Source organism: Hemitrygon akajei, chromosome 16, assembly GCF_048418815.1.
Source record: "Hemitrygon akajei chromosome 16, sHemAka1.3, whole genome shotgun sequence".
Taxonomy (NCBI): domain Eukaryota; kingdom Metazoa; phylum Chordata; class Chondrichthyes; order Myliobatiformes; family Dasyatidae; genus Hemitrygon; species Hemitrygon akajei.
In genome coordinates, this window is record NC_133139.1 from 76,228,750 (window position 1) to 76,245,010 (window position 16,261).

The following is a 16,261-nucleotide window of genomic DNA, read 5'->3' on the forward strand; positions in this document are numbered from 1 at the left end:
TTTTGCTGCATTGGCTCAAAATGACAGATCTTTCTGTCAATATATTTCAGAACTTCAGCATTTCTGAGTCTTGTGGAGACTACACTAAGCTCGTTAAAATTATCTGGTATCCCAGTACCAGGCGCCACAATTTCCTCTGTTGTCCTAACAGTACTTACAGTTGCTCGTTCGGGTCATGATAAAGCTTGATCATATTTATGTGCATGACCTGTGTAGCTTTCCTCTGGTCAGGAGTTCTAATAACATAATTCAAAGAATCAATTTTCTTAATTATTTTATATCGTCCACTAAATCTTGCCTGAAGGGGGTTGGTAAGAAGGGGGAACAGCACCAAGACTTTATCTCCAGTGCGATATCTCTGCTCCCTCACTTTTCTGTCATACCACTGCTTCATGTTTATCTGAGAGTGCTGTAAGTTCTGCCTCACAAGGTCACAAGCCTTGTTAAGTCTGTCTCTGAATTCCAAAACATAACTAAGCACGCTCATACACATTTTCTGATCTGACCACTGCTCTCTGAATGGGGTCAAAGGTCCCCTAGCTTTGTAACCAAAAACAAGTTCAACTGTCTTAACCCCAAAGACTCTTGAATTGAATCTCTAACAGGAAATAGGAGTAGGGGAACCCCTTCATCCCAGTTTCTTCCATTTTCCACACAGTACGTTTTAATCATCATCTTAAGAGTGGAGTGAAACCGCTCCAAAGCCCCCTGGAACTCTGGGTGATATGCGGATGATACAATGTGCTTAGCGCCCAACTCTTTAACTATCCCCTGGAATGTTCTCGAAGTAAAGTTACTACCCTGGTCAGATTGAATTTCTTTGGGTAGACCTACCAGTGTGAAAAATTTTATGAGGGTTTTTACCACCATCTTGGCCCTGATGTTTCTGAGAGGCACTGCTTCAGGGAACCTAGAAGCAGCACACGTGATTGTTAACAGATATTCATAGCCAGCTGCAATCCTTGGCAATGGGCCAACACAATCCACTATGACCCTGGAAAAAAGTTCACCAAAAGCAGGTATTGGTATAAGTGGTGCTACTTGAATTACCTGGTTAGGTTTTCCTACAACCTGACACATATGGCAAGTCTTGCAAAAAGTCACAACATCCTTTCTTAAATTAGGCCAGTAGAATTCCTTCCTAATCCCGTTCACTGTCTTTCTTACTCCAAAGTGTCCACCTAAAGGGATACTATGAGCCATGTTTAAAATCTCAGCCCTGTAAACTTTCGGGACCACAACTTGATGTTCAATGGCCCAATCCTCATTTGCCAGCACAGTAGGTGATCTCCACTTCCTCATTAACACCCCATCCTTAAGATAATATCCTACTGACTCTCTCTGAACCTCCTCTTCTGTGAGAGCCGTCTCCTTTAACGCAGCAATTTCAGAATGTTGACTTTGTTCCACTATAAATTCATCCCTGGACAAGGACAAACCTTTCTCATCCCCCTTGCAACCCAAATCCTGATGTAACATGGAAGGTAGCAAAGTCTCTGACAAATTCTCATAAGTTGAACTCCTGTCTTTGCTATCTGTGTCAGCAGCCTTTTTAGACATGCTTCGGGTCACTGCGCATGCAGGGTACACATCAGTATCTGTGTGTGGGTCGTCAGCTACAGGCTTTCCAGTTAGCTGCACTGCTGAATAAGCATCCCCATCTGCAAGGTCATTACCCAGCAAGACATCAACATTGTCTATTGGCAACTCAGATCGTACCCCGATCTTAACAAGTCCTGATACCAATTTGCATTTCAAAATTGCATTATTTAAAGACACAGACTTAGTCCCCTTTCCAATTCCTCTAATAATATTGACTTAATCGGTTTTTGTCTCATCACTGAAGCCCAAAACTCTGTCCAATATTAGTGACTGAAAAGCCCCAGTATCTCTCCAGACTCTCACTGCTCACTGGAACCGGGGTTGACCCCTCTGAGATAAACCACTCAAATCCCTCTTGCACTCCAAGGGGTCAGACCCCTTCTTTCTCTGTGGCGTCTCAACCAACTGAACATAACCAATTGGGATTGTCTCCTTTTCCTTTCCTTTTTCCCTTTTCATAGCAAAACAATTCGCCGCCACATGACCAGGCTTCTTACAATAGTGACAGGTAAAACTGGAAAACTTTTGATTGCTTTCCTTCCTCCTTACTCTTGTCACTAGTTCCCAACTTACTCTTTGGTTTAACCTGTGGGGTATCTTTGTTATCCCTGCTGCTCCTTTGGTAGTTTCTGCTCAGTAAAAACTTTACCTTGTGGGTTAAAGCATACTCATCTGCTAACCTAGCAGACTCTGATAGGGTCTCAGCCTCTTTTTCACTCAAGTATATCTTGATGTTGTTAGGGAAACAGTTTTTAAATTCTTTAATCAGCATCAACTCCCTTAAATTGCTAATGTCCTTATTCGCCCCTTTTGAGGTACACCAATGATCAAAGTACACCTGTTTTTCATGGACAAACTCCACATAGGTTTGGCTCCCGGACTTCCTCAAATCTCTGAACTTTTGTCTATACACCTCCGGAACCAACTCATGGACTTTAAGCACTGCATCTTTCACTGTATCATAATTCTTTGACTGTTCAAGGGTCAGGACAGAATACGCCTGCTGATCCTTCCCCTTCAGCACACTTTGTAACTCATCCCTCGGCCATTTCCAAGTCTGGGCCACCTTTTCAAAGTGTAGGAAATACCGGTCGAATTCAGCTTCATCAAATAGCGGTGCTAATTTAATTTCTTGGCTGATATTAAACGGTACCACCAACTCATCAAAATCTGGCACTGGACCTCCTTGCTGTATCTTCTCTATCCTATTCAGCTCATACTGCCTCTGCTTGTCTGCCTCCCTAGCCTCATGTATCCTCTGCTTTTCTGCTTCATCAGCCTTGAGCTGTTTTAACTGCAACTCATGCTCATACTTTAGTTTTGCTGCCTGAAGCGGAACCTTAGCCTCAGTAAGCACTTTACCTTCAGCAAACATTTCCAACACCTCCACTTCGAATTTCCCCTCGGCTGCATAATGCTGTGCTATTAACAGCTGTATCTGAGCCTTCTCCATTTGAGTGGTAGCCTTAACTTTTAACTCACAAGCAATTCCCAACAGCACATCCCTCTTAGCATCGTCCAACGCCTCACGGGTTGGTTCTGCCACAAACTTACTACCCTCAAACTCCATTTCTGCTGATAATCCATGCACATAAATCGAAAGGGAATTTCCCCAGTCAAATCAACTAGTCAATCAAGCCCCCAACAATTTTTAGAATTGGCTCCCACCAATAGTTCATACCCCGGATGAGCCCCCAATTTTGTTCCATACCCCGTAATGGGTTAAAAAGGACCAGCAGAAAGGGACACATCTGGAGTCTGAGTCTTCCAATATAAACACTATTTTATTAGTAGCTATGTGATAAAGTAATATAAAATAAGACAAAACAGGTTCGCAGAGTATATGCATATATAAGTGAGTAAATAAAGTTCCCAAGCTTCTCCTAGCTCAGGTGATTAGATGATACAGTCTTACAGTGGAATGGTAAGTAGTCAGTTCAGTTCTGGAATTTGAATTGAGTAGAGTTGAGGGGAGGGGGAGAGAGAGAGAGAGTTGTTTTGTCTTCCTGGTGTCGATGCCGCGGAATCTTCCACGTTGTTCTCCTGCTCCCGAAACTTAAAATCATCGACTATGACCACAAAAAGAGGATGCCATTTTCACATGGTATCGCTGTCAACCCAGGCAAGGGTTAAACACACCGATAGCTTTCTACCGGTCACCCCTTTGTCCACACTGTGAGCAAAAACCCCAGCTTTGTCATGGGCACACAAATCCCAACCAGCATCTTCCTTGGTGCCTGGCATGTCTGATTACAAAGCCAATTGGCCTTGTATATATTCCACAAGCGCTAAACATGAACTGTCCATCATATGGTTCCGCTTTTCAGTTTCCAAGGCAACTCACAGACTTCCTCTCTCTCCGTTGCTGAAATATCACACACACTGTCCGCTCCCCCTCTCTCTTTTTAAAGGAATAGTCCACTTAAAATAATCCTTCAGATCTCGTCACTGTTTCAATTGGTTTTAAGAAGCAATAGATTGGTCAATTGCATTAAAACATCTTTATTAACTGTACAGACCTTGGAAGCAGTTATCATTCTCAGCTGTATCAGGCTGAAATGGGAATATTTAATTGTATCCATTGAGCTGCACTGCATGAGATTGCCTTCAAGGAAGTAATGCTCTATCACTAAATTCCAATGCTGCCATTTACATGATAAAAGTTCTATTATACCATTTAACAGGTAGATTTTTGTGCAATAAGTGATAAGAATGGCAAATGGCTTTCAGCTTGGATATCTGTGATTTGCTAGATTTTGGATAGTCAAGCCTGATTAAGGTCTATACAGTGAATGCCAGTGTATTGATAAATGTTGTGGAACAGAGGGACCTGGGAGCACAAGTGCACAGTTTCCTGAAAGCAACAGTGCAGTTAGACCAGGTGGTAGTGAAGGTGTTTAGCATGCTCGTGTACGTTAGTCAGGGCATCGAGATTAGGAGTACAGATATTATGATACAGTTATATCTGTAATTGATGAGACTACATTTGAAGTATTGTGTATAGGTTTGGTCATGCTGTTATAGGAAAGACATTGTTGTGCTAGAGAGGATGCAAAAGAGGTTATGAGGATGCTGCCTGGACTAGAGTACCTAAGAGATAGATAGATGGTGTCATTCTTTATTCCCTGGAGTGTGTTATTCCTTAAACTTGTCCCATTTGCCTGCATTTGGCAAAATACCACCCAACATTTCCTATCCATGTGTTTTCCAAGTGTCTTTTAAATACTGTAATTGTTACATACACTCACTCATTCTATGTGGAGAAACTTACCCCATGGATCTTATTTAAATCTTTGCCATCTCACTTTAAACCGGTGTTTTGTTATCTTTTTTTAATGCCATGGGCCCCTACCATTAATGAAGGGGTCTTTGGACCCCAAGTTGGGAACCTCTAACCTATAACCTCAAAGTTTAGACTCTCCCATAAAGACTGTGACTATACTGTATACCTTATCTCTGCTCCTCATAATTTTATAAACCTACAGTCATCCTTCGACCTGCTTTGCTCCAATTTAAGAAATCCTTTTCTTTTTACAATATTTTTTATTCAGAAGAAAGAAAACAACATTTACAGAGTGCAACACATAGATGCATCTCAACATAACTTGTGTACATTCATATATTGTAATAAAATTGATCAAAATGTTATAACATAACACATAAAGGTATACCACTCTGTAATCAAAAATTTAAAGGTAAGTCATACATCATAAAAGAAATTTTTTATATAAAAAAGTCAACCCCCTACCAACTACCAAAGAAAAAAGCTGATGGATGACAATGAATAATTAGAAAAAAAAGACATATTCACTTAAGAAGAGAAGATAAAAATATACATAAAAGTCTGTGCACTGTTAAACTTTATAAATTGGAAAAGTAATTTAGGAAAGGACCCCAGATATCATAAAAAGATTGTTTTGAATTTAAGACTGAGCAGCGGATCTTTTCTAAATTTAAATAAGACATAATATCACGTAGCCATTGAAGATGTGTAGGAGGGGTAGACTCACTCCTTCCATTTAAGTAAGATTGCTCTTCTTGCTAAAAGAGAGGTAAAAACTAAAACCTGTGGGTTAGGAGTATTTAAAGTTATATCTTAAGAAATCCTAACCTGTCTAAAGTCTCCTTATAACTCAAGCTCTCCTGTCCCAAGAACATCCTGGTGAGTTTTTTCTCGGCAATCCTTTCCACCTTAATATCATTCTTCCATAGCTGGCAACCACTAAGATACAAAACCTGCTAATTGCTGTCTTGAAAAAGTGTTATACAAGTATAATATCAGTTCCAATTCCTTTTCCAGTGCACTGACCAATGAAGCCAAACATGCCTTGTGTCTTCAGTACCCTGACTATCCGATTTGTCATTTTCAGGGAACAATGTATTTGAATCCCCGCTCACTTTCTTCTTTAATACTCTTTCCCAGGCCCTGCCATTCATTATGTATGTCCTCCCTGATAAAACTTCCCAAAACACCTCACTTTGCACTTAGACCATAAGACATAGGAGCAGAATTAGGCCATTCAACCATTTAAGTCTACTCCACCATTACATCATGACTAATTTATTATACCTCTCAACCCCATTTTCCTGCCTTCTCCCTGTAACCTTTGGAAGCCCTGACTAACCAAGAATCTATCAATCTTTCCTTTAAATGCCTTGGCCTCCACAGCAGTCAATGACGATGAAATCCACAGATTCACCACCCTCTGGCTAAACAAATTCCTTCTGATCTCTGAGTTGTCTGAGTTAAATTCCATCTGCCATTCCTTTATCTCAGTTGATCTAGATCCTGTTGTATCTGTACACAACTTTGTTCACTGTCCACTATATCACCAGTTTTGGTGTCATCTGCCAACTTAGTAATAGTGCCATAAACATTCCATTCCAAATTGTTAAGATATATATGTCAAACAACAGGAGACCTAGCACTGATTGCTGTGACACATAATTTGTAATAGACCTTCAGTCTGAATCACAACCCTCCACTGTCATCTCTACAACCTGTCACCAAGCCAATTTTGTATCCATTTGGTTAGATAACCCTGTGGATCTCATGTGATTTAACCTTACAGACCAGCCTACTATAACAGGACATCAGATTTTAGATGCAATCATCTCTGTCAAGTGCCACAACTGTAACCTCCAAATGCTTATTTAAGGCATGGACAAGTTTCATTATTAATAGGCCAATTACTTAGGAGTTTTCTGAACTCGAGGGTACAAAAGCATCAGGAGCATAGTTCTACTTTTTGCAGCTGTGTTTGGATTTTAGATTATGACACCACTGAGAGCTACATATAAGCAGACTTCCCCATAGTGATGAATGAAACAAACTGAGGGGAAACACCTGGTTGCATGAATGCTCTTCTCAACATAAAACATGCATGTAGCAAGAACACCTGGCAGAAGATTAACATCTAAACACAGATGCTACCTGACCTTGGTCCGTACAACATTTTCTGTTACTGTAGATCTGAAAACTTGAAGTAGTTTGCTTTTAGATAAAGCTTTGAGCTACCTCCCTGAGGTCCAAGGTTTAAATAGTCCTGATTTTCCCCACATCTGTTGGGTGAGAGGGCTTCTTCCCCCTTCCATTTCAGTCCTGAAGAAGAGTCTAGGCCCAAAACATCGATTGTTTATTCACTTCCATAGTTGCTGTCTGACCTGCTTAGTTTTCCAGCATTTTGTATTGTGTTGCTTTAGGTAAAATTGTGGCCACGTGGTTGATTCTGTGTAATGGTGTTGGAGAGGAACTTGCAAATGACAGTGTTCCCTCCTGCCTGTGGTTCTTCTGTAGAGGTTAAAGGTTTGTCAGAGTAAGAAAAATTCATCATTTTCCTTTGTGTAAGATGTGCTTCTAGGTATAGGTGTTCTGATTGACCTAAAATTTACTGGGGCTTCTTGATGCTGCTTTTGATCAAGTGATCTTGATCTTGATGTCAAGAGTACCCATTGCCATCTTGTCTTTGGAATTTTTTTGCATGTTTCATCAGTTCTCTCAAGAAAATAATACAATTTTGGCTACTTTGTCCTTCCAATTTACTTGCAATTGCAAATTTTCTTTCCTCTCCTTTAATACATCGTCCATCAGTCTTGTCATGTCTCCTTCATATCTGCCATGTCATCAAAGGCATGTTCAATGACTGAAGTGCATGAGCATCAGCTTGTCATTGTCAACCTGACTGTAGCCTTTGATTCTGTCAACTACGCTTTCCATTGTGGGACTGTCCTCAATGAGTTAAACAGTCACAACTAGTGAATTGCCTGCAAGGAATTCTCTTCCGACTCTGATACCATCACTTCTACAGCGAGTATTTTTCATGCTCTTTTTCTGATATCAAGTATTAAATAAACAAGACTTTTCTAGAACTTTGTGTTGGGAAGAATGAAGCAATTCTATTTAGTCCCTGCCATAAACACCATCATACTTCTCAGTAACTGATGCTGTTAAACCTCTTAAAGGGCATTCCTCAACTAGGGCCTAATAGCTCTAGGGACCCTCAGACAACTAACCAGCAAATTCTGTAACTGCTGGTAATCCTTGGTTTGCCATCTTCATCTTACATTCTTGTTATTTATTGTTTATTTATTAATTTTTATTATTAATAATATTGTTGTGTTTTTATTTTTTTCTCAGCCTAAGTTTGTAAAACCTGAGGTATGGGCATAGTCAAGTAAACTGATTTCTTAATTGCTAGGAACTTTTGGACAATTCAAGTGTTGTTTAGTATTATGGCTTTGTGAAGATTTACATAAATATTGCTGTGCAGGCCTAAATGCTGTTGTGTAGTGACTTTAGAATGGTACCAGCTATAGATATTACAATTGGAACAATGTATACCATGTTCAGGTTCCACAGTCTTCCAATTTCCTTTTTTAATTCTGCATACTTCTGGTGTTTTTCACTTGATTTTTGTATATTGTTTGTCTTTGGAATGGCTATATCTATTAAATAAGTTGTTCCTGCTTGTTTATCCTGTAATATTATATCCAGGTGGTTATTATAGATCGTCCTATCTATAATAATGGATCAGTCATAATATAATTTGTATGACTCTGTCTCTAAAACTCGATCATGGTTGTATTTATAGAGAGGTATGGTGACTATTATGATTTTGTATTTTTATTATTGTTATTTCTTTTTTTTCTCTTTTTTTGTTTTGTGTTTGCACAGTTTGTTGCTTCTTTTTTGTTTGTGTGCATTGGTTGTTGTCTGTCCAGTTGGGTGCAGTCTTTCTATTGTGTTTCTTATATTTACTATGATTGCCTGCAAGAAAATGAATCTCAGGGTTGTATACGGTGACATATACATTTACTTTGAACTTTAGATGGAAACATGGGTTTCATCTGTTATGCACATTTTATTAGAAACAGCTGTATATAAGATTTTTAAGTAAACTCCTTGTGAAAGCTTTATTCCTGGTACCTCCTGTGAACCATTATTCAAATACAGTGAGGTTGCTTTACGAACTCCACCAAGCATTTGGAATTTCTGCTGACTCTATCCTCAGATGTATAGTGTGTCTTGCTCTAGCTCCTAATCCTGTGGTTAATGCTGAGCATATACAAACGTTTGTAGAATGCACAAGAGTACTTGGAAAGATATATGAAAGTGCAAGGCGGCAGTCTCGCAGACATATGTAAATTGTAACCAAAGATTAATCTGACCTTTTTTGTTATTCCACAGAGACTCAGAACAGAAAATCGACTCCTAAAGCAGCGGATTGAAACCCTGGAGAAGGTATGATGTGTAACCATCACATTTTGATGTTTATCATTCATTAGGAAAAGAATTGTTGAAACTCATTGCACTATCTAATGATCCCAACTTTAGATAGGTTCCAGTTTGCATTTATTTACAATCCAGTTGCTCTGAGATGATTTCCAAGGAGTGGTCCTTGGCCTTCTGTTTCTCACCTGCATAATGCCACTCAATATTCAAATGTCAGGCTGGAACAGCCCAGGTTCAAACTGCTCTATATATCATTTTCACCCCTATATTTTACACACAATTTCTGTACTCAGACATACGTTCACACAGGTTACTGAGGTTTTCTTACTCATGGGTGTGTTCCTAACCAATAATTGTTTAATTCAATGCAGGTTTAGTTCATTTCTTCCCCGAATTCAAAAATGGATTCTGCAAAGGACTAACAGAATAACCTAGATTTTTACAGAGTTTTTCGATTAGTTTTTAACCACATCAGTCAATACTGCTGGAAAAAAAATCAAATTCACTGGATTGATTTTTTTTGGAAATTTATTTTGTTAAAGAAACATTAAAATGATAAAAAGTAGCAATCGAAGAGGTCCCTGAAAACATGATTGCATTGTGTTAAGGCAAAATGCCTTCAAAATGTGAGCATTTGTAATTCAGAACATTATGTGAATAAAAAAATGAGCATTTTATTTATACATAACATTTACAGTACGGTTCGAATAGTGTTGACAATTAGACCTCATATTGTGCTGGCATAATGGCACAGCAGCTGGTGGCTCAAGCTGTGCAGGTTTGATTTCTAACCTTCAGTGCAGTCCTTATGAAGTTTGTATGTTGTCTCTGTGACTACGTGGGTTTCCTTCCTTCATCTTCTTGCGCATTCTTTGTTCCCTTGATCTCCAGAAATCCATTGACTTCTATTTTGAATGAATGACTGAGCAACCACAGCTTTCCAGGGTAGAAAGTTCCAAAGACTCACCTCCTATGTGAAGAAATTTCTCCTCATTTCAGTCGTAAATAACCTGCCTCATTTTATATAGTTATTTAAAGATTAATAATGTTGTAAAGTCCATACTAAAGAAATAATCAAATATGTTCATTTTAAGTTAATTATAATATTAATTTTATTTTTAATTTAATTTTATTTTAATTTACTGAATTAATACTGAGTTATCTTTAGATATATTGATTTATTTTACTGTATCCTAAATTAAATATCATGCTGGTATTACAAATAGTACAATTAGACTTTTCTAAATTCATACTGTTACCCCAAATTCTTCTTTTTTGGAATAATCAAATAGAAAGCATTTAGTAAAAGACGTGTAGTGTTTGGAATCAGATCAGTGAGGATGCAGTGTTCACATGACTGGTCACCAAAGGTGTGCATAACATAAAACATTTACAAATTCTAAAACATTCATTTTTTATCCATGTTAGAAAAAATCTAACGAGTTTCTTTCAATTTGAGGTTTTGGCAAACCTCACTCTTTATGACTTTAGTAAAGTATATAGCAATTCTTCAGCTGGCAGGTTTTGTTTGCCAAAGCTAGGTTAAAAACAAATCTCCAGACACCTGTGTTTGCAAGCAGGTTGCTGCCAATTTTTGTTTTCATCTTCTTTAAGTCATGGTGTCTATTTTCCTTATTTATAGAGGCTGAAATATTTGTTCAATTTCTTCATCTAGCAAGTGTGATCTACTCTCTACAGAGCTTTTTACTAGATTAAATTTTGAAGAAATGAATCTCTGAAGGTATTAGTGTAGCAAGTGTTATGTGAATGCTACATTGCTAGCAGTGGTCAGCAGTGACTCTCCAAACAGCTCTGCTGGTAGGGGATGCTTTGGATTGATAAGAGACCATACTACTATCCCCATAAATTGTACTATTGATTTTATGATGCCAGCACTTGGGTAATGTGACTGCATATTGTTTACTTGGCACAAATTCCATCAAACCTTCCTTATGGTGAGCTTGAAATATAGCTGAAAGGGAGAAGAAACCTTCTCTTCATTTCACAGTATCTAGCCAAATAACTTAGACCATAAGACCATAAATATTGGAGCACAATTAGGCTGTTCAGCCATTCAAGTTCTGCTCTGTCATATCAATATGGCTGATCCTTTCCTTCTTAGTCCCATTTTCTGGCCTTCTCCCTATAACCCTTCTACCAAATTTGCCTGAAATATAGCCAATGATTTGGCCTCCACAGCTGCTTGTAGCAATGAATTCCATGGATTCACAACTTCTAGCTAAAGAAATTCCTCCTCATCTCCATTCTAAATGGAAATTACTTTATTCTGAGGCCGAGTCTTCTGGTCTTAGACTCCCACACCATAGGAAGCATCCTCTCTGGATCTACTCTATCGAGACCTTTCAACATTTGGTAGGTTTCAGTGAGATTCCTCTCTTATTTTTCTGAATTTCAGTGAGTATGGGCCCAGAGCCATGAAATGCTCCTCATAAACTTTCAATCCTGAAATCATTTTCATGAACTTCCTGTGAACCATTTCCAATGTCAGCACACCCTTTCTTGGTTAAGCGGGCCAGAACTGCTCACAATACTCCGAATGTATTGTGGCATCACCAGTGCTTTATAAAGCCTCAACATTACATCCTTGCTTTTATATTCTAGTCCTCTTGAAACGAATACTAACATTGCACTTGCCTTCCTCGCCACTAATACAGCCTGTAAATTAACCTTTAGGGAATCATTGACAAGGACTCCCAAGTCCCTTTGCACCTCAGGTTTTTTGGATTTTCTCAACATTTAGAAAATAATGTGTGCTTTAATTTCTTTTACCAAAGTGCATGACCATACACCTCCTGACACTGTACTCATTTGTCATTTCTTTTCTCATTCTCTTAATCTGTCCCAGTCCTTCTGCAGCCTCACTGCTTCCTCAATGCTACCTGCCCATTCATCTATCTTCATATCAGTGGCAAACTTAGACAGAAAGCCATCAATTCGATCACCCAGATCATTGACATATAATGTAAAAAGAAGCGTGCCCAACACTAAGCTCTGTGCAAAGCCACTAGTCACTGGAAGGCAACTAGAAAAGGTTCCCTTTATCCCAGTCTTTGCCTCCTGCCAATCAGCAACTGCTCTATTCGTACTAGTATCTTTCCTGTAACACCATGGGCTCTTAACTTGTTATGCAGCCTTGTGTGTAGCACCTTGTCAAAGACCTCTAGAAAATCTAAGTACACAACATCGACTGATTCTCCTTTGTTTATCCTGCTTGTTACTTCTTCAAATTCCAACAGATATGGCAGACAAGATTCTCCCTTTGGCTTATTTTATCATGTGCCTTCAAGTACTCTGACACCACATCCTTAACAATGGACTCCAACATCTTCCCAACCACTGAGGTCAGACTAACTGGTCTATTCTATTGCAAGGTGCAGTAGTCATGAACCGGACAGTCTAACTATGCATCTTCCTATTAAATGATTCGTTTTCAAGACAGAATTCATCCTATTAAATCATCTAGTTTTGGATTAACTGAAAATTGATTTTCACCCAAGGTAGAGATGGAACTATTCAGCATTTATCCTGATTTCACACAAAAGCAAGAGGTGTGCTGAAAACATATTGCTGGGGAGCAAACCTCAGAACCTTTCTCAGTCACTGAAGTTCCTTCTCTAGAGGTTGTTAGGTAGAGCCAATCTGGAGACAGTGATCCTAATTTAGCACCTCTTCTCCATTCTAAAATTAGAAATCTCTTGTGCAAAAGAACTGTTCAGCTTATGACATGGAATAATTTAGTCTTGGCATGGAATTTCACTAATATCATTTTAATGCTATATGTCATTTGCTAGAGAAATTATTGCTGATACTTGTTTGGAAATTAAAGCTTTCTATACGATCAGAGTAAATCACTTCAACAGATGCATTAATGTGGGTTTGATAATAACTAAAGACTCTTCCTTCCTCTAGGACACTGGCACATTTGATATGCTTTTGTTGTATTGATACTTTGGTTTTATGTTGAGAGTGGATGTAGCTTGGTTGCATGCTACTGGTGGATTTGCCCTGTAAACTAAAAATTTCAGTACAAAACCATTACCTCCGTAACTTAGATATGCTATTGGGCTTGATTCAAATGACCCACAAAACCTTTATTGAACTGGCTCAAGTATATCTGTTAGCTAATGCATGTGGAATAGAATAGTTAAAGGGACAATGTTTATATTTTTTATTATTTAAAGGTGCAATTCCTTTCTTTGTTTGAAAGATCTAAGAAGAAATTGGAACAAGGACGGTTTGAGGATATGGGAAATGTGCTTGTGACTTTATTTACATTTCTTAGGTTGGTAAGATCTGTGGTGTTTGCTGATGTGACCCTGTATAATTAGAAACCTCTATTGGAACTGATTCTTGAATGGGCCTTCTTTCTTCCTTCACCCCAATGCCCTTTTTCCTCCACACACAAAGATACGATACAAAGAACACAGGAAATGCAACTTTTTAAAATTCTTTGCCATAACTGTACTTTTGTCAGATTGTGAAGTATGTATGATAAGCTTTCTATTACTGTACTAGTAGTGCCTCTCTGTGAAATGCTCTTTCTTCCTTTCATTTCTGTGGATTTCCCCCTGTAGGAAAGTGCTGCCTTGGCAGATAGATTGATCCAGGTATGACTTCCCACTTACCTCCATGGCAATAATACACACTTGCTAACTCTACCAAGGCAATGCCATTGTCCATGTCTCATCTGGTGAGGTAACCTCCTGTGAAACTCACCCCTGCATGTTGCATGATATCCCTGTGGAAGCACTCACTGTAATCCATGCTTCAGGCCTAGTTCACGTGGGCATCTGAGGCAAGCGAATGTGATGATGAGTGATGCACAGGAACTGCTGCCTGGACTTGAGTGTGTGGGCAGCCTATTGAATGGCACCGGGGGGGGGGGGGGGCGGGGAGGGGGATTGGGGGGCGTGGGGGTATAGTACATCCAACCCAAGATCATAACGTTACAACAGTCTTTGATAATTCCCCTTTACATTGTACTTTTCCATTCTGCATGTACATGTACCATATCAGTGCATTGAATAGATCTAAAGAATTGGACTACGTTGCCACCACTTAAAAGGAAGCTGGATAAAAGTCCTGCACATCTGCCAAACTGTTGACCCTCTGTGTCTTGTGTACATGTACATGTAGCAGTAACATCTTTACATTGTACTATAAAGTGCATAATTAAAAGGTTGACAGTTTTTCTTAAAAATATAAATAGTCATGTGTATCACAAATCAGAACATTTAATCCCCTCGATCCAGAGGGTTGTTAATGTAACCTTGGTGGGTTTGCCCTGTAAATTTTACCGAATGCATGCTGCAGGGTCCACCATAACCATCAAGTAATTATACTAATGCTGCTCTTCACTAAAGCATGCAAAGTGCTTAAGAGTATTCCTTGCAACAGTAAGATACGCAGGATGAAGCACAATAAACCAGTTACATATGCAACGTTTGGTTTCATAGTCCCATTACGTGCTCTGTTTTGCTACTTTTGACCATGGTTATTACAGCATAATCTGGCATTTCACATGTTTCTAAGGGTTGTGAGGACTATGTAACATTGATTAGTGTCATCAGGTACGTAGTATTCCATTGATTTACTTTAACTTTGATGTAAAGCAGCTTAATGAAACACACTGAATTTTGTAAAATAGTCTATTTTGCTCTTTATATTTCTTTTGAACTGGAAATTGGACATAAAACTGAACAATTGTGATGCCACAGTATGCAGACTGTTCCTTGAAGCTGCTTTATTAGGTATGGTTCTGGAATAGCTGGGGAGCCAAGTTCTCTTTTTTTTTGTTCTTAGCTTTTGTTGAATGCCTCAATGTAACACTGGAGCATTGAGATTCTCATCCCAATTCCTTTTTAAGCAATGTTGTCCTAGAAACCAGTTTTTTTTAAAAAAGGAATACTCTTTAGTCTTTCATGCACCTTATTTCTTTTTTGTTTCAGGGATAGTAGCAAGCAGGAGTGTTATGGCTGGGGAAGCTGCATATGTATTAATGATCATGTATTAAACTTAGAATTGGACAGTGTTTAAACATTGCCAGTATCACCATTCATATTAATATTGTTTAGGTTTAATGTGAGCATAACATTTTATTCAGTCATATTGGACATGTGCCGACATATCTCATAATTTCCATGTATCATTCATACAAATTATTTGAAAACATGGAATTCATGTAATGTGCTGTTATTTGTTTTTACTATGTTCTGTTGAAAAGACTTATGCCCTTATAATCACTTCTAAGTACCTGCCATTGTTATGTTCCAAGACATCAACACCAGTAAGATCTTTAAGTGCATGCTTATGCTTGGAAGTATACATTCCGATTCCATAAATACTAATATTTGAGTTTTTATGTTTTCAAAGCAATATTTCAAAACCTTATTTTGTCATCCCCATGTACAAGCATTTGTTCAGATTTGAGAGGAGCTTTTATCAAAAGATTCTCCAATGTATGTTTTTTGATAGATTGGTCAGAGTGGTGCACTGGAAAGATCCTTGTGCTGCAATACAGCAGTGTTTATTGCTGCAGTTCAAGTGGTAGAAAAGGTCACAATGTTGTTTGAATTTTCTTAAATATGATGTTCTGTTGCTCTGTAAGTCAGTTCTTTTCCTAGTTTAATCTAATGCTGTTAACTCCATACATTCTGTAGGCCAACCCTTCATTTTTACTTCATGCATCTATACTACTACTTCTATTTGAGTGGACGATGGATCATAGATTCTAATGATCCCGTTTGATGCTATATGCAGGAGATGTTAGAATAGTTACAAATAGGCTGGGACAAGAATTATATGGATTATTTGATGATGGATGTTTGCATTTGAAGAAGCAAAGTAAGCTGGTTGTAGTAGCTTTGATTCAAAGAGGTTAAAAGTAAGTTGAATGCATTTGGGTAT

At 38.5% G+C, this 16,261-nt stretch overlaps 1 protein-coding gene across 11 annotated transcripts in view; it reads left to right on the forward strand.

Moving 5' to 3' along the window:
* LOC140740196 (EVI5-like protein) overlaps positions 1-16,261 on the forward strand; it is a 258,676-nt gene that overhangs the window by 126,283 nt on the left and 116,132 nt on the right. For 8 of the 11 annotated variants that reach the window (XM_073069213.1, XM_073069214.1, XM_073069216.1 and 5 more), the window contains exons 12-13: positions 9,290-9,343; positions 13,930-13,962. In XM_073069213.1, the coding sequence (XP_072925314.1) occupies positions 9,290-9,343; positions 13,930-13,962 (87 nt within the window). The remainder of the gene's footprint in view (positions 1-9,289; positions 9,344-13,929; positions 13,963-16,261) is intronic. The other 3 variants (XM_073069217.1, XM_073069220.1, XM_073069222.1) reach the window with 1 other exon arrangement.